The sequence below is a fragment of the Gallinula chloropus genome (genome assembly GCF_964237585.1).
Source record: "Gallinula chloropus genome assembly, chromosome: 20".
Taxonomy (NCBI): domain Eukaryota; kingdom Metazoa; phylum Chordata; class Aves; order Gruiformes; family Rallidae; genus Gallinula; species Gallinula chloropus.
Window position 1 is genome coordinate 5,714,584 of NC_140105.1, and position 20,348 is coordinate 5,734,931.

The window sequence follows — 20,348 nt, forward strand, 5'->3', positions numbered from 1 at the left end:
AGTCACCATCACCACCAGTGCATTAATGGGGATATCCCACAGCATAGCAGGGGCACAGAACAGCAAACCGGGGGGGCCAGCCCCCCATGGAGGTCACCAGCTCATGCACTGAGGATGCCAACACCCATCCTTAAGTCACACCCCTGGGCACCCTCATCTCATCGTCCCACTCCAGCCATATCCCAGGACACCCTTTGCAGCGTGACCCTGTTCCGTCCTCCTGGGCACTGCTCTGCACACCGGAGGGGTCCAGGAGGTGTGAGATGGTTGGGGGCAGGAGGGGACCCAGCCAGTCTCCATCAGGGCTGAAGGATGGGAAAGTGCTGATGGGGCTCCAAGGTGACGTGGCTCTTGACCCCCACCTCTGCACAGGGGTGCCAGGGAGGATAAGTTGAGATTACCATCTTTTCTTTCAAAAATTGGTCCTGCTACAGCTGAGGGATGGAGGTGGCGATGCCTGCGGTGCCCAGACACCAGGGTCCCTCCAGGTGACAGGGGGCCGTGTGCCCTGCTGAGGCTGAGCCCTCACACAGGCAGGGTGGCCACTGCCTGCTCCAGGTCTCAAGTCCCAAGAGGGTGGCGGGGCCAGGGCACCTGCTGTGGGATCTGCACGTTGTTGTTGGCTGCCTCCAGGCCTGAGGACAGAAAACAGGGGGGTTAGAGGCTACCAAAGCTTGCCAGCACAGTCAGCTCATCTTTCTGGGGTGTGTGTGTGTGTGCAATTTAGTCTCCCCAAATAACACCCACATCCCCAGCTCCCCTTTGGGTTTTGGCTGCAGCAAGAGCTGGCAAGTGCCCACACTTACCTCTCCAGGCCAGGGAAGCCCCTTATCCCCTCAATTTCTTAGGAATGAGGAGGGGCTAACAGGAGGCACAGTGCACCATGGCCAGGTTCTAACCACCCAAATGGAAGGGTGCTGCTGCTGCCTGCCCCCCATCAATGCCCGGCAAGAGGACACATGCAGATGCCCCATGGGGGCTGTAGGTTGTGCACCAAGGGATGTCCCCCTGGCCAGGCCAGCAATGCCAGGGCGAGGGGTGTGAACCCAGGGTCTCCCCCCAGGGGAGAGAGCGCGAGGCAGGCGCAGGCTCCGGGAGTCTCATACCTATTCCTCAATGTTAATGGGGCAGGAGTCCGGCACGGCGGCTGCGTGGCAGGAGAGACCAGAAGGCACATGGTGAAGGTGGGAGCAGAGGTGGCACATGGGGACATGCACATGAGTGAGCAAATGGGGCGACCATGGCGGGGGGCGGGGGACTCACCACCTGCGAACGGGTCTGGGACACGGATGGGGAGCCACCACTGGGCATGGTGCAAGAGGACTGTCATGCACAGTGACCCCCCCAGGGTTTCGTGCCGAGGAGAACCAAGGGGTGGCCATGCTTGTGGCATGGGGGAAGCCAGGTCCCCACACGCCTCCTCTCCAGCTGTGGGATCCCAGTTCAGCCAGCACCCTCCAGCTGGGGCAGGGTGACAGGTAGAGCTTGGGACCCACCTGCCCATACTCTGTGTCCTCACACCCAAACAATCAGAGGCTACACGGTGCCCTTAGGAAGGGGCTACACCCCTAAAGCAGGGTGGCTGCACCCACCAATGAGGTCAGTCCCTGTGCCCAGGTGTGAGGACAGCTCTGAGCCTGGCAGGCTGTGCAAGGGCACCCCAAGGCCAAGGGCAAGCGCCGAGGCTTCCTCAGAGAGGGAGCAACAACAACCCACTGCCTGCTGATTTATGAGATGTGGCAGCTGCCCTTTCGAATGTCTTTTCAGGGCGAGCTCAGCCTGGAGAGCGAGGCATGTTATGTCTGAGGATCCCAGAGGGAGCAGAGAATTAAACAGGACCACACATACACCCGCCCCCCTTGTCCCCCCCCCCCATGCACCCATGCACCGAAATCCCACAAAGAACAGGATACCACCCAAGTCGCTGCAGGGTGCAGAGACCCAGCTCAGCACACCCTTGCCAAGGACTGGGGTTGGGCGCAGCAGGACATGGTCTGGCCTTGCAGCAGGGACCCAGCCCCATGCCCACCCACCTCTTCTCCCCTTGGGCTGCAGGGGGGATCCCCTCCCGTGCCGGCAGCAGCTGTCAGACCTGCCCTGAGCAGACCGGCTCCCAAAGAGCATCGTGGCGAAACCTAACCGGCTCTCCCAGCCTGCGCGATATCGCTTACGGCTCAGATCATCTGCGGGTTTGAACCAGCCAAAGCTCTTGGGGGGACTTCAGGTCTTCTGTTGCCTCTGACGTAGCAGCTCCCCAACCCTCCCTACTCCACTGTCAGCCTTTCCCACAGGCACTTTCCCCCAGCTCCTCTTCCCACCACCGCGCTGCCCCTGGCAGAGGATGCTCTGAGCTGTGGGCACAGCTCCATAACCCACTGCACACCCCGGGGCTCTGCGAGATCCACTCGAGTACGTGGGTTCACAGGCTTTATTTAAGCCTTGTGTCCTACCTTTCCACTCCTCCCAAAGCCCTTTCCCACCAGATTGAAATCTGCAGAGATTTCACAACAGCACAGATGAACAAACCTTTCTGCTTTGAGGAACCACATCCCACACCTCCATCCGTTACAGAGAGGGCAAAAACCAACCCGTAGGTCTGATCGTGGCAAAACCTCCCCACGAGAGAAATTGATGATGATTATTAATTCTTCCTCCACCATCACCATCTCTAGTCAAGAGGATTTTCTTTTAAGCTTTCAAGCAAATAGCACCTGTCCCAAAAAGTTCAAGTCCAGCCTGTTCTTGCCAGCCCTGTGGATGCAGCGACATCCAAACCTGCAAGAAATCTCTGCTAAAAAAGGACTTCTTTAGCGCGTGCAAACCAGCCCTGCCATTGCAATCCAGCACCATCAGTGAGACATCGTCCCTCAAACCATCTCCTAGCAAAGTAGCCACCTCCCAGTACCAGGTGGCTGCTGCTGGGGAGTGGCCAGGGCAGGAAGGAGCTGCCCTGAATCTAATGAACAAAACCAATGATGCAAAACACAGACTGCAACCAGGAAATGACCAACTGGCTGTTACAGCCCCGGGGGCAGCTGCTCCACTTCAGTCCCCCAGGCTTTTCTGAGCACCCTGGAACACCCCAGAACAATCCTACTCCAGTCCAGTCAGGGCAGAGTTCTGCCTCCCTAGAGTCGTTCCCTGCAGCCCCTCTGCCATCCCCAGGGGACTGTGGGCAGACCCAAAGCCCCCAGCACTGCACCCACCCCAGTGTGAGCGGCAGCTCCCGCTGATTTTCCCAGCAAACCCAGAGGCTGCATCGTCCTTCTCATGCTGGTGGTGCCACAGCTCCCTGCTGAGGGCTCCAAGCAGTGCAGCCGCCGGACGCACAGACAGGCCAAAGGATGGAGAGCACATCCTTGGCTGGGCTCGGCCCAGGGGCCAGATTCTGCACCCCAGCCCAGGTGGGGGATGAGGCCATTGCAGGCCTCACAGCAGAACAAGAATTTGACCCAGTGCTGAGGCTGTTTGGGCTGCAAAGCTCCCCCTTCCTCATCCTGCCCCTAGAACAACCAAGGGGAATGTGGTCAAGGATGGCTTTGGCTGGTGCCACGGCTGGGGAATGCTTTGCCGGGACTCCCAGTAAAGGCAGAGGTGCTGCTGGGAGCCCCAACCCCCAGCCCCCTCAGGCTTGCAGGGCTCGGCCAGCTGCTGCCAGAGAGTGATGGAGGGGATGTGGGGCATTTGTGGCAGGCACCTGGTCCTCCCCAAGAGCCTCAGCCATGTTACTCCAGCACAGAAACCACCAGAAACAGGCAAGGCAGCAGGAGCAGCTTTCCTGGAGGAGAACAGGGAGAGAAAAGCATATCCCCTCCCTCCAGGGGGTTTCACCAACCTCCCGGCTCTCCAGAACACGCTGCAGCTCTGGGACCTGCCACAAATTTGGCCAAAGGGGCAAGGAAGGGGCAGAGTTGCTTTTAGCTTGTCCACAAATGTATTGATGGGGACCTAGACCCTTGGAGGGCTTCACCTTGGTGTTTTGTCCTGTTCCCCCCTCAACACAAGCTGATGAAGAGGAGTCTGAAGTGCTGGGCAAGGTCTCCAGCCCACTGCCACCTTGGCTCGCACAGGGACCGGGGGTCACCAATACATTTGTCACCTTTGGGCAACTCTGGGCAGGGAGGGGACACAAGCGTGGGTTGGGAAAACCGTGTTGGCACAGAGTGAACATGAACTTTCCCATGGACAAAGAGAAAAAAAAAGGGATGGAGAAAGGGCTGGGGGAGACAGAAGTGGGAGGAAGGAGAGAAAGCATGAAGGAACAGGAAAGAGGATGAACTTTGGGGCCCTGCCGAAGGACAACCTGACCCAAAGTGCCCCATCTCCTCAGCCTCAGAGGAAGAGGAGGGGAGGTAGGCAACCCCTGCCGTGAGGCTGGGCTGGCTGAGAATTGTTTGCCAACCCAAAATACTTCTGTGTCCATCACAAATCTGGACCAGGCTACAGCCGTGTCTCCCTTTGCAGGGAGGGACAGTGCCCCTGGTGTGCCAGCAGCACCTTGGCCAAGGGACAACACATTCCCATCTGCAACCCCCCGGGAACATCCCAGTGGGGACAGGGCACCCTGACCAATGGTCACCAGGTGCCGACACAACTGGTGCTCAGCCCTGCAGCGGGACAGGTGATGGGTTGCAGCGAGGACAACGTGGTGGGGATGGCGGTGGTGGGAGAGGAGGGATGGATGCAAAGGGTGATGCAGGGAGGAGTGAAACCGTCGGACCCGCCCCCCAAGTTCATGTTCAGCAGACGGCCACTCACCAGGTAAGCAGGCCTCAGAGCACAGTTTATTGTCCAGCGCTTTCACGTGTGCGATGCCCAAGTCATTGTTATTGTCACACCTCAGACCGAGGAAAGTGCCTGTCCTCGGGCCTGGAAGGGAGTTAAGGCAGTTAACGCCGCGGCTCGGCGCTGGGGCTTGCCGTTGCCTTTACAGAGGAGGGATGTGGGGGTTCCGGGTCTTTTCCTCTCACCTCCCCACCCTCTTTCAAACAAACAAACAAACAAAAAAAAAAGTAGATTAAAAAAAAATGATGCATCTAGATAGGAGAGGGGTGAAGAGTGGACAATAACGCACACGGGCATGGGCCGAGCTGCTCCTTTTCCTGCATCGGCTGTGCTGGAGGACAGCAGAACAGCGACCACGGGCGCTGGCACGCATGAACCATGAGCTGCTTCCCACACCTCCTGCCCAGGGTTCAACCAAACTGTCCCACCCAGCACAGCTGAGCAGACCCTGGTCAGTAGTCAGGCCATGGTGGCACCCGTTACCTCCCGCCAGAGCCTCTCCGGCACCATCAGCGCGTGCGCGAGAGCTGCGGGGATGCTGGGAAGAGGCAGCAACTGGATGCGTGAGGCAAAAGAAGCCGTAGCCAAGCTTTGCAGGGGGGGATGGAGGCTTTCGGGGCTGAGGGAGGTAACTCTGCTTCTCAGCATCACCTGTACAAGAGATCAGCCCCCAGGTCGTTACCTGCATCCATCAGATGCAAGTGACTAACCCTCAGGAGGGATTTTCCCAAAGGAGGCAGCAGCTCCACTGAGAATGGGCACGGGACTGTGTCCTAAGGAGAAAGGCTGTCCAGTTCCTGGGTGCACACGGGTGTCCACCACAGCCCCTGCTTGCTCCCCAGTTGGCACAGAGTCTCCCCATCAGCAAAAGCCTCCCTGCAGGGCAGAGACCAGTTTTCAGGGATGGGTGTTCCTGCTTTCCAGCTTGGCCAAGTGTCCAGGTTGGATGTGGAAACACTTTGGGTATTTTTTCGCTAACCAGAGATGTGCAGACACGGGAAGGGGCACACTGGGGGCCTCCCTAGCGCCAAAAAGCCAAGGCAGCTGGTGGCCAATGGCATGGGGGTGACCATGTCTTTCCTCAGCTATTTGAGCGCAGGGAGGAGACGAGAGGAGCCCTTGATGTGCATCTTTTGGCTCACAAAAAAGACCCTTGAGGACAGGGCCAAAAAAAAAAAAAATTAGGAAAGCATCCCAAAGGGAACAGTTTTGCAGCCCCTTCCGATGGGAACCGACCCAGACAGGCGTCCCCAGGGGGGAGACCCACAGAGAGGTGAGGAAAGTCCTTGGCAAGGGGAATGGCAGAGAAGCCTCTTTCCCACTTGGCCCTTTGGAAACATCATCAGGTCCAGCTGCCCCCGACACTGCTCTCACCAGGATGCCTACGACCAGCTGGTTTCTCTGAACCCACTGGTGTTCAACCCACCCATGGGTGGCCCCCGCTGCGATGTACGCTTTCCCAGCCCCAATGCCAACAGAGATGCCCAGGGCTCTCCCTGCTAGCAGACAGGGGAGCTGGAGACACACAGCATCTGCTGCCCACTTGGCTGCCCACCGGTGACACCGAACCGAAAGCAGAGGGACAACAACAACCCGGGGCCTTTTACCGTCTTCCTGTGTGGGAGAGGCGTCCTCCTCCTCCAGCACGTCGTTGCCCTGTGGCACAGGCGAGAGGCAGTGAGCGGGAGCAGCCCCGTGGCGTCCTGGCACCGCGCTGGGGGTTGTCCCTGGGTCCCTTTGGGAGAACACCCCTGGCCCCCGGAGGGTGCCCGTGGACAGGGAAGATGAGCCTGGGTGGGGGACAGCCCCAGCACCCATCCCCAGGACAGCCTCTTTCCCCATGCCAGCCCTTGGCAGGCCCCCAGAGCCAGGCACAACCGAGGTCCCCCCCCTCTCTGGGGGGTACCGTGACCCCCAACCCCAGGCAGGGTGGTTGTGGTTACCTCAGCATCGCGCTCCTCAGCCGAGATGCTGACAAAGTTTATATCCAGGGACTCCACGGGTGTTGACTGTGGGAAGAAGGTGGGAGAGATGGAAGGGAAAAAAAGCCACATCAAACCAAACCGAGTCTGGTGCCAGTGGGTTTGGAGAAGTTACAGGTCATGGGGAAGCTCTTGAACCTGGGGGTGATTGGTGCCATCAACAACCCCCCCCCCCAGCCCTACCTCTCCATCAGAGGCCATGGCACTGGCGGCTGCGGGCGAGGGCAACATGTCCCCTTCCTCCTCTTCTGTCCCAGGAGCGACATAGGAGCCAGACATGGAGGACACTGTGTCGGTGCTGAGCTGGGAGTGCTGGCTCTGGGAGGAGGCCATGGACATGACGGACTGAGCCAGGCTGCTGCTGACGGGCTCTGCAGGAGAGCAGGGGCTGAGCAGGGCTGCCAGACCCACCCAGCCCACTGGTGCAAATTGTGGTACAGCACCAGCTAATGGAAAAAGGGGTTAACAAGGAGCAGGGGGGTGCAGAGCAAGGACTTGCTGCATGCCATGGAGGTGCGATGGGTGGAAAGCTGCCAGCAGCGGGTCCCCAGGGCTTGCAGCCCCCCATCCCTGGGTCTATGGGGTGATGAAGCAGGGACAAGGGGTACCCGCAGGCCCCCCCACCTCAGGTCAGCAGAGGTGACACCCTGGGGCTTCATGCAATGTCCATGGCAAAGCAGGAAGGGGCCATGCAAACCCGTTCTGCATCCCCCCGCAACGGGACAGACCCGAAACTGCGATGTGGCTCTCCTGCCTTGCCAACACCTGCGAGCCCTGCCGTGCTGTACCTTCTGGGGAAGAGATGGTGGAGGATAGGGGGGTCCCAGTGCACGAGGACTGGTCAATGGCTCCTGACGATGACAGGGTGAGGTTTTCGCTCTCTGGTGTCGCGCCACAGTCCTGGAAGAAGAGCTCATGGGGAGGACGTGATGGGGAATATTTAGCAGGGACGGATTCATCTCCCCCAGGCATCGTTATGGATGGAAGAAGAGCCAGGAGGGAAACACCAGCCAGACCCTCTGGTTTCAGGACTCCCACAAACCTGCCACACACACACACACCCCCCACCCCAGTTCATCACCAGCTTGTTTAAGAGGGCACTCACCTCCTCGTGCCGGGCAGGGGATCTCCTCCTGCAGACCCTCAGCTCTGACTCGGTGCATGACTTCTCATCCTCCTCTTCGGGCAGGATGGAGGAGTTCTGTGAGATGGACCTGCCCAGAGGGGACAAAGCACAGGGCTTCACTCCTGCCCACAGCCCCCTGATACCCCCAGATGCTCCCACCCACCCCCAGTACTCACTTGGAGAGGCTTTTCTTTAGCTTCATCCCTGGGGGGCCGCAGTCAGGGAGACGTGAGAGGGGTGAGAGGGCCCGCAGCGGGGGCAGGGGGCCGTCACTGCCATAGGAGGGCAGGGTCCCTGCACCTGGAGGGTCCCCCAGTGCACGCAGCGGCCGGGGGGCCGGTGAGGGCGTCAGCGGCCCGTTGAGGGCCTCCAGCAGCGACACCACCTCGTAGCCTGGGGGGATGTTCTCTGAGGACTGGGGAGAGGAGGGAGATGGCATCAGGGAGATGACCCAGGAAGACGCCAGAACCCAGAGAATGGACAAACTCTCTGCACAAATGAAAGCCCCAAATCTGTGGTCTTTCCACCCAACTGGAAACCTTTTTTTTTAGGTTTTTGTTTGATTTGGGGTGGTTGGGGGTTTTTTTTTTGCAAGGTCCCAGCCCTGGGAACCACATGTGTCCCCAAACCTCTCCAGCCTGGTCCCAGCAAAGGGGAGAAGGCCATGGTCCCGCAGCAGCCCAGGTGGGCTGGGCTCAGCCAGGCACTGACCGAGTGCTCCTCAGAGTCGGAGGTCTGTGAGACGATGATGGGGTTGAAGCTGGTGGGCGAGAGGGGACCCAGCTTTTTCCTCATGGCTCGGATTTGAAGTAAGGCTCGGAAAGCTGCAGCAGCGGGGACAAAGCATGGGGTGAAAACAGAGTGCTGAAAGGACTGCCCCCTCACCCCCCCCCCTCATAAAATGCCACCTCATTTCCCAGGAGTGGCATCTGTGGCATGGTATCCCTGCATGCAGGGCTGGGGACAACCCAAAATCTGAGGATGGGGGATGCCAGCGTCCTCCCAGTGAGAAGCCAACCACCCCCCCCAAAGACCCTGTCCCCCCCGGGCCTTACGCAGCCTGCAGATGGGGCAGTTGTTGGCCTGGTAGCGCAGCGTGTCGGCGCAGGTGTTGCAGAGACAGAGGTGGCGGCAGGGCAGGATGAGGGTGTCACGGACGTCTGAGAGGCAGACGACGCACTCGGCGCTGTTATCACTCACCTCGTCCTCAGCCACCTGCCCCGCGGGAGAGACGGGAGCAGCTCGGCCTTGGGGTCCCACACAGCACCAGAGGATGCTCTAAAATACTGGCTGGGTGTCCCGAGGGCTTGCTGCAGGGCCCTGCCTGTGTCTCTGGGCTGGCTGCTCTTGAAACACAACCCTGAGGCCTTGTCCCCCTGCTACTGGAGGCATCAGGTACCCCAAGGAGGGGTGCATCCGTCACCCCATCTTCTACATATGTGTATATATAGCAGAGGGGTGGCATGTCCTGCACTTTCAGCCCCACAGTGCCCTCCTAAGCTGGTAAGACCCAGCCAACATGCTCCCAAAGGGTCACAAAGGATGGGGGGTGGGGGAAAGCCTCAATCCTTCAGCTTTCTGCCTCTGCCAATACCAAACACGGACACTGGCAACTGTGCTGTGCTGCCAACTCCTGCCCCCTGTGTGTTTCAGCTGCTGGACTGTGCTGGGGGAAGGAGAGGGTGGATGGGATGAAGGCTGGTGCAGGAGGCTGGGGGATGGAATCACATACCTTGGAGTCCTGCGTGTTGTACTTGTTCTCGATACCGTAGATCTCCTGCAGGAGGTAGCTCACCCCATCCACCTGCAACCCCACGGGGAAGGGGTAAGGAGCAGACACATGGCTCCCCCCTCCCCAGCTGCCACAGCTCTTGGCCCCCTCCTCAGCCCAGCCCAGCCCTCCTGGCCCCAGTGCCTGCAGCTCCTCTTTGCACTGATGTACTGGAAGCTGCTGGTGGTCCCCAAGCTCCCTGGGAGGCAAGAGAGCAGGGGCAAGCTGCTGCCCACACCGAGGTTTGCTGCTCCCCAGAAGCCCCTTGCTGCCTTCCTCCCAGGGGTGGCAGCTGCCACAACCCATGGGGACACTGGGCACTCACCACTTGCTTCTGCTTGAGGGGCTTCACACAGAAGGTGCCGTCGCTGTGCTGGAGGGAGAAGAGACAGCACAAGGGTGGGCACCCGGGCTGAGCATCCCAGCAACCACCGTGCTCGAGCACCTACCTGCTCAGTAGCCATCACTGCTCCCACCTCGCTCCCAACCAGCCCATTTCACAACAATTCCCCTTCCCCCCTACCCCCAAAGTCCCTGGTGCCAGGCAGGCATGGGATGTCACACGTATTGCAAGGCTGGAGACTTGTTGGAGCAAGGAAGATGGAGCTGAGACCAAATCCCCCAAAAACTGGCTCCTTAAAATTAGGGAATAGCTCCAGAATTTCAGGAGCAGCCCCAAAACATCCCTAGCCCAACAGCATCCTCCTGAGCCCTGCAGGGTTCCTCCAGGCTCTTGCATCCAGTGGGAGAGGAGACAGGAGAAGGCTCCAGCTTGGCACTTACCTTCTCGAAGGTGGCCAGCAGCACGTGGCAGTGCCCAGTGTGCTCTGCAAGACATGAAGGGATGGGCAGGGCTCAGGCAGAGCCACGGTGGAAAAGCAGGAGGCTCTGCCCAGTCAGTGCAGGGGTTGGCATCACAATGTCAGCAACCTGGCAAGCCCAACCCAGCAAGAAACCCCCCTCCTCACCCTCTCCTTCATCCACCACCGCGTGCACCACCATGGGGTACACCTCCCGGTCCATGTCAAAGCCCAGCTGGAGAGAGACAGGAGGAGAGACTCAGTGAGATGGAGCAGCAACAGAGGCTTCAGCCCACATCCATAACCGTCCCTGACCCCACAGTCAATGCTGGTGGGACTCACCTCCTCCTCGCTCCACTCTGAGGGGTCGACAGTGTGGGAGGGCACACAGAACTGCTGGCACACCCCGCGCTTGTAGTACACTGTCTCTGACTGCAGGCTGTTGTCCCTGGGGATGTAGCTGTGCCATGGGGAGAGAACAGGGTCAGCAGCACCACATGTGTCCACACACCACTCCTCAGTTTAGGGGTCAGCGGGAGGGAGAGGTAAGTGGGGCTGAGGTAACAAGTCCTAAAAAGGTCTAAAATAATCCACAGGGGTAAAATAATCCCAGGCCAGCTGACATGGGACAGGAGGGGACAGGGACAACTCTGCAGCCAAACTGGTGGGGATGGCAGGGGTGGTGATTTCTCCTGGTCTCAGCTCTGATCTGAAGGCAAAAAGAAGGAACAAGATGGGATGGGGAAGGAGGTGGTGGGGACTGGCAGAGGCAAGGAAATCCCCTTCAGCCTTGGCACCACCAGCAGCCACCTTGTGCCCCAAGGAAGGGAGATGCCCTGGGGAGGAGAGGCTCTGTGTCCATCAGCAGGTCCTCACATCGTGGCCAGGCCAGGCTGGGGCTCCTCACCTTGCCACCCCGTTGTGAAACTCCTCGCTCGCCTGGTAGTAGATGGTTATGGCCACTCGGGCATCCGTGTCGAAGGTGAACTCCACGTTGTAGTGCACCTTGGCTTTGCTGACTTCTTCCCCTGGGGTCTTCACCTCCTCCGAGCACCTGGGAAGCACAGAGTGGCCAGGAGATAAGCACCCCTCAGAGATGGCTTGGGTGCCCTGGCACTGATCCCCACAGCACCCATGGCCCGAAAAGGGGCTGCCCCTTCCATCGGAGGACACTGCGGTACCCCAGGAGACCTGTGGTGCCCAAGGTCAAACCTGCAGCCTGAGCAGCCCTAATCCCAAACCTCCCATCCTGCTGTAACTCCCGGCCTCCTTCCAACAAAGCTTTTGGAAGGTGGGGGAGGAAGAAAAAGCAGAGCACTTCAAAGGCAGCACTAAGCTCCTTTAATCTCACTGTGCAGCCACTAACTGCAGACGGGAAGCTCACCCGTGCTGAGAGGGGAAGGGTGAGCATTCAGACAGCGGTGCCTTAGCAGCCTGAAAGGAGAGCATCCCCACGCTCAGGATCTCCAGACCTTTCTGTCCCCACAGCTCATGATCACAGGGACCCAGCCCCATCCTCCCTGCCCCCTCCCAGGACTCACTTGACCAGGCGCAGGGTGTCCTTGCGGATGTTGATTAAGCTCCTGAGGGTCTTCACGGGTTCCTGAGGAGGTGGAGCAGCGTAAGGGAACTAGGATGAGAGAGACACCAGTGAAGGCAGACGTGGGGGGCTTACAGTGGAACCCCAGGAAGCCCCCAACCCCCTACAGGGCAGGGACCTGGGGTGGGCTGTGTATTCAGACGGGTGCTGAGCACCCGCAGCTCCCACTGGCACTCAGGTACCAACAGTGTGACAATGGGGACATCCCCATGCCCGAAAGCCCTTGCATGGGACAGTTTCACTGTGGGAAGACACAGAGAGGAGCCAGTCCTTCTCCCTTTGGCTGCAGAGTGCAGGACACACGAGGGACGCAGGGGACATGGGGCACAGGGCAGGCAGGGGGATGCTGATGTATTCTTAGGCTGCTGATGCAAGCACAGAGCTGCAGGATGAGGCTGGGCAGGGGGAAGCCAGAGCTCCCTCCCTGACACCCCAAACAGCTGGCTCAGGGACAGGAAGGTGCCTGCTTAGCCCGACACCGAGGGGACATGACCGTAGGCAACTGTGGATGCCCCACAGGGAGACAGAGACCTGTTTCCCATGTCCCTGGTGCCCTTGCATGGGAAAGCTGCTGTCACCTTCCTGTCCCCAAAGTCATGTTCCCATTGCCAAAGCCACTGTGTCCCCAAAGCCACAGTCACCATCCCATCCCTAAAACTACTGTGCCCCAAAGCTGCTGTCACCTTCCCACCCCCAAAGCCCTGAAGAACAGGCTGGATGGGGCTGGGGGACCCGTGCTAGGCTCAGGGGAATGGGATGGGACAGGTGGCCTGCCTCTTCCCTCCTCCACATCTGGGCACCTCCTGCATCCTGCCACCCCACAGCTCCGGTCCCACCAGTGGCATCCAAGGGCAGGTTAAAGCCCGGGCAGGACCCAGCATGGTTTACAGCACCAGGTGCTTTGAAGATGAATCCACAGCACCTTGGATCCATCTCCTCCAGGAGGGAAAATGGGTGGCTGAGTCATTAATCTGCTGTTAATGAGCTTTTTTTAAGGAGTCACAAGCACTAAAGCAGCACCTGCAGAGCTGCCTGTTGCAGCTGGAAGGGAGCAAGGGAGCAAAGAGCCCTGTCATGACACGACATGCTGTGCCATGTCACCATCCATCCTCTGCTACCCAAATGGATGGAGCAATCCAATCGCACCCATTCACACCTCACCCAGCTGAGCTGTATCCAAACCAGCCTGCAGCACACAGCAGAGCTTGCCCTGGCAGGGAAAGCACCCAGAGGTGCAAACCCCCTCCTGCCACAGCACCCAGGGGCGGGCAGTGGAGGAGACAAGGGGCAGCCCCAGGGGTCCCGTGGTGGGCAGGATGGGGAAGCACCACAGGCAAATTTCTCGCTGTGGAAACCACTGGGCTGTTGCTGTTGGGTCCTTTCACACCCACGTGTGGGCTCTGGTTTTGGTGGGGTTGGGGTTTTTCAGGTTGGCTTTTCTTTTTTTTTTTTTTTTGAATGAAGTTTTGCAAGTTGGATTTGCACATCAGAAAGGGGCTGGTTAAAGGGCTTTTTGCTTCTCCTCAATTGAAATCCCACTGAAAAACAACAGGAAAGAGAACCTCACCGTGGCTGTTACCCATTTAAAAAACACCATCTAAGCATCTATAGGGACATTTCATCCAGACCAGCTTCTGTTAAAGTGGAAAAAAAAAAGCCAAACCCAAACAAATCCTCAATAACCTTTCTTGGGGCTTTTCTACAAGCAGACCCAGGCTGGTTTGTGTGGGCAGGGAAACCTAGCAGCACGTTTTGGCAGTCCCCATTGTCCCCAGAGCGCCCCATGCCACAGGCGGCTCCTCAGCCCCTGTAGAGGTGTCCCAGCATGGTGGCAGCTATTTAAACCTGCAACAACCTTCCCAGCCCCTTGGGAACCTGTCCTGAGCTGGAAAATCCAAATTATCCCATTATCTGTGGAGAAGACGAAGCTGCACAGCCTCAGGGTGCTCTGCACGCTCAGAGATGACTCAGGACAGAGTTTTTCCAAGACCTCTTAGCTCTTGTCACCCAAGAAACCCCCAATTAATCCCCCACTATAAAAACACCAGTCACCTCCATCACTCCTAGCCCAGCCAGGGATGTCACAGCAGACTTGAACAGGTGAGTGGTGCAGCCAAGAGGTATCAGGACAGGTCTCAGAGGGAGCACCCAGACACAGGCTTGGCCAAGAAACAGCACTGGTCCTCTTCAACCCCCCTGAGCCCTCAAACTGGCCTGACCCAAAAGCCTAGCCCCCAAACACCCCCCCTCTCTTCAGAGACAGGACCTCGGTCATCTCTCTGCAGCCCAGCACCATTGGTAATTAAGCCAGAGCAATGCAATTTAGCCTGCAAGGAGATATTAATTCTTTCTGCTGCTTCCAAGCTGTTACTTTACCTTCCCTGCTGCTTCTGCTGCTGGGATGTCTGACACAGGAACTGCTCACTGGGCAGTTTAGAGGCTTCTACCGTGACCAAGAGGATTTCTCAGCACTTGATGCTGCAGAGAGAGCCCAGGCACTGCCTTTTTATCTTCTGAGGAAGCACAGAGGAAGGAGAGAAAGGTGCTGGCTTTGCCCACCCAATGCTCACAGAGTTTGGGGGGTGTGTGTGTGTGTGTGGGGGGGGGGGGTTCTCCTGCGCTTGGCTCTGCTGGGATGCCCACTCTGGCACAGCTCTGGGCCAGGCACTACCCTGCTGAAGGGCTGTATGATGCTGCCAAAATGCTGCTGAGGTCCATTTTAAGGAGGAGACACAAAGCAGGACAGCAGCAACCTTGCCAGCCCAGCATGGAGCAGACAGCATTCGAGAGCTGGGCCGTTAGCATCCAGCAAATTTCTCTCTACTCCACAGGAAAGCTTCGGTGCCTTGTAACCCCTCACCTTGAATTTCTTTTTAATGCTTGACCCTGTGCTGCTCCAGCTGATCTCGGTGAGCTGCCCTGCTGAGATGCACCCCGAGGAGCAGGGGATGCTGCCCCCATGGCTGAAACCCCACTGTGATGACAGCCCCACTCTCATTTCCTCCCTTTCACAAAGCATGAGCAAAACCACAGGCTCTGGGACTGCAGGGGCCTCTCCTGCACCTGGGTTTCCCCACACCCTGGGGACCAGCACTGCAAACCCATCGTGGCTGCCTGTGGCCCCTGGCACCTCTTTCCACCCTGTATTTACTAGAGCTTGGGGAATACTTTCTCCTACTCCTAAGGACTGCTGGTCTCCACGTATCACCCACCCTGTGCCATCTCAACCAGGAGATGGATCCTGACTGGGTTGGGAGCAGCAAGAGGAAGAACAGCTCTCTGTTTCTCAGGAAAGAACTAGGGGTAAATCAGCCCACTACCCCTCAGTGTTTTAAGCCAGTGGGTTTGTGCCTGCAAGCTGTCCTCACAGGGCAGGAAACACGTTCAGGTCCTACAGCCTGCAGCGTGGGTACCACAGAGAGCAGCGCCTGAAGCTGGAGGTCCCACGATCGCCCAGTGTGTTCCCAACTGCTTATAAACCTACTCCCCCATCGCAGCTCAGGCTTGGCAGCGAGGCAAGAGATACAGCAATGATGCTACGTCATGGTGGATGCAGGTAGACAGGCTGAGAGGAGATCTGGGTTAGTCCCTGAGGGAGGACAGGCTGCCAAGAGTAACCAATCCGAATACTGGACATCAGAGAATCCACCCAGGCCACCCCAGGCGAGCTTGGCTGGCTCTGCCCTGGGGGTGGGAGGCAGCCAGCAGCCTCATAGCACGCACCCCCATGTCACCACCCTTTTGGGAAGGGGCAGACCCAGGCTCCACATGTCCCCTTCACCCCCCCCAGCGCCGCTTCCCCCGGTGCCCACCACCACCGGCCGGTTCCCCAGGAAGTTGAGGTCACTGTTCTCGCCGAAGAGGTACCCCTCGGGGTGCGTGGAGTCGAACTTCTCGCCACCCATGATGAAGTGGTTGGCAAAGTAGCTCCCTGGAAAGAAAACACGGAGACTGGCTGAGCAGGGGGAGAAGGATGAGGCTTCAACCAGGCGGCGGAGCGGCACAAAGCTGCGGAATCAACCTCTCGGAGGTGGCTTTGTCCCCAAGGTCACCTTGCTGGGAGCCTGCTGGGTTGAGCTCTCATGCTACCAAGCTCCAAGCAAGTAGAAGTGAAGGGGGAGCTGGCCAAGAACCCTTCCTGGCTGCCTTCTGCCTGGCTTGTACACCCCTCTCCTTGCCTGTATCCCCCCTACAGCCTCTCCCTGCCCTGCCGAAGCCCAGGCAGAAAGAGGTGGGTGCAGGGGTGCAGCCCCAGAGCAGTGCCTGGCAGCAGACTTGCACCCCAGGGCTTTGGCCACATCCCTCCCCAAGTGCAGCACCTGCTCCCCCACGTCTCAGCAACCCTGGTCTGGGAAACCTCCTGCAAGCCCCAGCCCGGCCTGAGCCACCCAAGGTTGCCCCAACCTTCAACCATCCCCATGCTGGCAGGGGCAGCCGAATCCTGGGCTGTCAGCAGGAAGGGGAGGTGGCTCCAGAGGAGGCAGAGACACTAATCCCCTGCATAAACACCAGCTTGTTTCCTGAGCAGGCAAGAGAGGCAGCCATCACAGCCTGTCCCATCACTGCACCCAAGCCCTGGGAGCCCTGGGGTGTCCGGGCTGGCTCCTACACCCCATGGATGGTGCTGGGAAGGGGCAGCACAGGCCAGACACACAGCCCTTGAAACAGGCTGCGTTCCTTCTGCCCAGAGCCCAGACCATGTGTGCCATTTGAGGTGGCATGTCTGCAGCCAAGCATCTGCTCAGGTTTGCTGTGGCTGCAGCTGGGAAGGCAGGCAAAGCACAACTGAACTGAGTTCTGCTTGTTCTCAGCTTGTAGCTTTCCCTAGGAAGAGCTCGTTTGCAGGAGGGAGGATTTGGGTGGTCTGTAGACCCTCCAGGGGGCCAGCAGCCCCCTTGCAAAGTGTCCCCTACTGTCCTGATGAATATTGGGCAAGGACTGGTGTCCTTCCTCTCTTGGAGGCTAAAGCAAGCTGGAAGCAGCCCCCAGGTCAGACACTGGAGGAGAGATTTTCTGTGAGGCTTGTGGCAAAAACCCCAAGCCCAGCAGCACAGAGCCGGCCTCAGCCCCTCCAGACACCCCAAAACTAAACCTCTGGGCTCCACAGATCAAAGGAGCCCAAGCCTGAGCTGCAGCTCTGCTCGTGGGGTCTCAAGCCAGAGGTTGCAGTTGGTTTCCAGCAGTTGCACAAGGCTGGATCAAGCTTTAATGCCACATTTACAAACCAACACGGAGCCCAGAGCTGAAGGGGGGTGGGGGAGGAGCAGGGGGGGTCCAGTGCCTGGGCAGGGGGGGTGAGTGGGGCTATACAGCTTCACCCAAAGGCCCCTGGGCACAGGGATGCCCGGATGCAGCGCGTCCGTTAGGAAACATTGACTATCAATTATTGATATCTGCTGCTTTCTGGTCCCATTTTCCACGTACATAATTTATAGGCAGCTCCCCAGGGAGCGAGGTGGCCACGTGAAAAGGAAACAAGAGCCAAGTGCCTTTGGAGCTGCCCACAGTGGCATGGCCAGGGGAGAACAGGGCCCATCCGGAGCTTTTCCTGCCACAGACTTGGGGTGAAAAGCATGAGATGGAAAATAATGACACTTAAACCTGCAGAAAAGCTCCCCAGCTGTGAGGAAAAGCTGGAAAACAGAGTGTGAGCTCTCTGAAATAGTCCCAGATGTGGTTTGGTGGGTGCTGGTGGCTCCCATAGGATGGGCAGAGCAGGTGAGAACCACACTGACATCATCACTAAGGCTCTCTGCCAGGGCTTGGGAGCACCCTTGGGTGCTGCAGGCTCCCAGAACGCCCTGTGCATGGCCCAGGGGCTTCAGCTGGAACACGCCACCTCCCCTGGTGCCAGTGACCCCATGGGTTCAGTCAAATGGCAGAGGAGGGAAGCACCTTCCCAGCCACAGGCACCTTATTATCAGCTAATTATAAATCCTTAACCAACACCTGTCCCTGGGGATGGAAAGTCCATCAAGGACAGTTGCAGAGTGGAGGGAAAGCTGGACTTCAGAGGCCTGGCAAGCACACAGCAAGTGGCCTCACCTAGGGATGGAAGCTGAGAGCTGGGGACTTGCCCCAACCACCATCCCACCAGCCAGGCAATGGGCTCCATAACAGCCCCTGCTTGCTCTCCCTCCCATCACCTTTGCCAGTGATTAGAGCCACTGAAATAAATCCCAGCCTTTCCTTCAAAATATTGGCTTAACTAATCCCATTTCTACCCTGCCTGGAGGGACCTGGACCCCCAGCATGGGAGGGAGAGCTGCTTGATGGGGACAAGATGCAGCTGCCGTATTTTCACAGGCTGCACCAGCCATTCCCAGTGAGCCTGAGGCCAAACAGCCAAACCCATGTCTGCAGGGAGAGGGGAAATGCCACGGGGTCCCAAGAGACCCCTCCCAGGTCCCTGTTTCCCAAGCCAGTGGCTCTTTCCAGGTGGGAAAAGCACTGACACTGTGGGGGAATCGGCTCAGCTGCCTGGCACGTCCCCCCCTGCCTCCCTCTCTGCTGCCAGCAGTGCTGAAGGCAAATCCCCTCTCGGATTAAAAGCGAACCAGCCATAATCTCCCACAGTCACCAGTTTGCCCTCATCCCAGCACAGATGGCAGTGTCACCCAGGCACCTCCTGCCCCTCTCTTCAAGGGCCTCAGGCAGCACTGGGATGGTCCCCCCCAGCCCAGCCCAGCCCCCATCCGTGGGACCAGCCCAGCTGAGCATCATCCCCTCATGCCCAGATATTTCAAGAGCCCCTAAATAAGAAGCAGCCTCAAGAAAAAAATCCCCTGAAGAATGGAGCCCCTGCAGAGAGCAACCCCATGACGGGGTGGCCCACCTTCAGCTGGCCTCAAGGTGACAAAGGCCTTGAAACTGCATAAAAGGGGGAGCTGGGGGGGCCCTGCAGGAGGCCAGGCTGACGAGGATTGGCCATCTCCACCCCGCAGCGCCCTGGTTAACCCCCCCACACCCCGTGCCCGAGGTGTGCCAGCCATGCAACTGATTTTAAATTAAAAATAAGCCAGCCACAGCTTTTCAGGACAAGGGCATGGTTTGTGCTGCCTGTACTTCTTCCTAAGGAGCTCTTTATTTGTAATTAGCAAGTCATTTGTCACAGTACTAACGATCCAAGCGTTTACCTTATCCTATTAACTACCAGAATAGTTACCTATTAATAATATTCAGTGCCTCAAGGATCCTGCAGCAGTCCCCACACAGCCATGCTGCTCCTGGCCATCATCCACTGATATTTTTGCAGCTCTGAAGTGCTGCCCACTGAGGGAGCGAACTCCATCACCTCTCCCACCACAGCCCCTGCATTGTCATGTCGTCTCTCTCCCCTCCCCTCCCGGAACACCCACTCAGCCCGGCCCTTTGCAAGGAAAACCGAGGCACGGATGGGAGGGACGGATTTTCCAAGGTCACACACAAGGTTTGAGACAGGGCCGGATTTGGGAGCAGGAGAGACATCACGGCTGAGCCTTGAGGCAGGGAGAGGAGTCAGGGAAGGACAGGTGTCCTCACGGCAGAAGCTGGGGTGCTGCTGTGGGGCAGGGCACTGGGAAGGAGGGATCCCCTCCAATCCCTCCCACCCCAGCCGCCTTCATCCTCCCGGGAATTTAAACCCAGGCTTTTCCCGAGCAGGCAGCACTGGAGCGAGCGGCTATAAAAAGAGCTCCAGCCTCTCCAGCCCAGCGCCACAGACCACGGGTAATAATAACAATAACAACAGCAATAACAGGAATAATAACATCATTAAGGTCGCATCAACTCGGCCAAGTTTGGGAGACGAGCTTGGCGGGCAAAGGGGCGCCCAGCGACGGGGGACCCCGCAGGCAGACCCCGGGGTACCCCACCCCTGCCGCACCGCATGCGGCCAGGGTGCGCAGCCCCGGTGCCCCCCCGTCCCAGTCCCTCCCTCCCCCTGCGCGGTCAGGGTTTGCTTTGGGGTGCTCAGGGGCATCCCCAACCGGAGCGAGGTGCTGCCCGGTACCCGCCCCGCTCGCTCGCTCCCCCCCAAACCCCGCTCCGCACCGGCACCGGGACGCGGACCTCCTCCCCTTCCCCCCCCCCGCCCCGGGGACTCACCGGATTTCGGGGGGTATCTGTAGACGGAATTCGCGGGGATATCCACTTCCTCCACCCCCGCGTTTTGCCGGCTGGTCAGAGCCCCCATGGCCGGGCCGGGGTTCAGCGGGCGGGATGCTGCGGGCTGCCCTCCCGGCCGGGACCGGGGCTGGCGGCGGCGGCGGCAGCAGCCCCCGCCCGCAGCATCCTCCGCTCAGCG

The 20,348-nt window shown here is 58.8% G+C and overlaps 1 protein-coding gene across 2 annotated transcripts; it reads right to left on the minus strand.

Annotated features, from left to right (window-relative positions):
• Window positions 1-1,106: 1,106 nt before the first annotated feature.
• RNF157 (ring finger protein 157) lies at window positions 1,107-20,237 on the minus strand (the record flags this gene model as incomplete). Of its 2 annotated transcripts, XM_084273688.1 has the most annotated exons (20): window positions 1,107-1,147; window positions 4,100-4,191; window positions 4,755-4,869; window positions 6,393-6,441; window positions 6,729-6,794; window positions 6,951-7,138; window positions 7,556-7,667; window positions 7,873-7,981; window positions 8,070-8,308; window positions 8,605-8,717; window positions 8,949-9,108; window positions 9,626-9,697; window positions 9,990-10,037; window positions 10,448-10,491; window positions 10,633-10,699; window positions 10,807-10,924; window positions 11,372-11,518; window positions 12,006-12,094; window positions 15,877-15,995; window positions 20,150-20,237. In XM_084273688.1, the coding sequence occupies 20 exons, from the start codon at window positions 20,235-20,237 to the stop codon at window positions 1,107-1,109; spliced, it is 2,076 nt and encodes a 691-aa protein (XP_084129814.1). The 2 variants fall into 2 exon arrangements, with proteins under 2 accessions (XP_084129814.1, XP_084129815.1); XM_084273689.1 differs by lacking the exon at window positions 4,100-4,191 and having other exon boundaries at window positions 4,759-4,869.
• Between the last annotated feature and the right edge of the window lie 111 nt (window positions 20,238-20,348).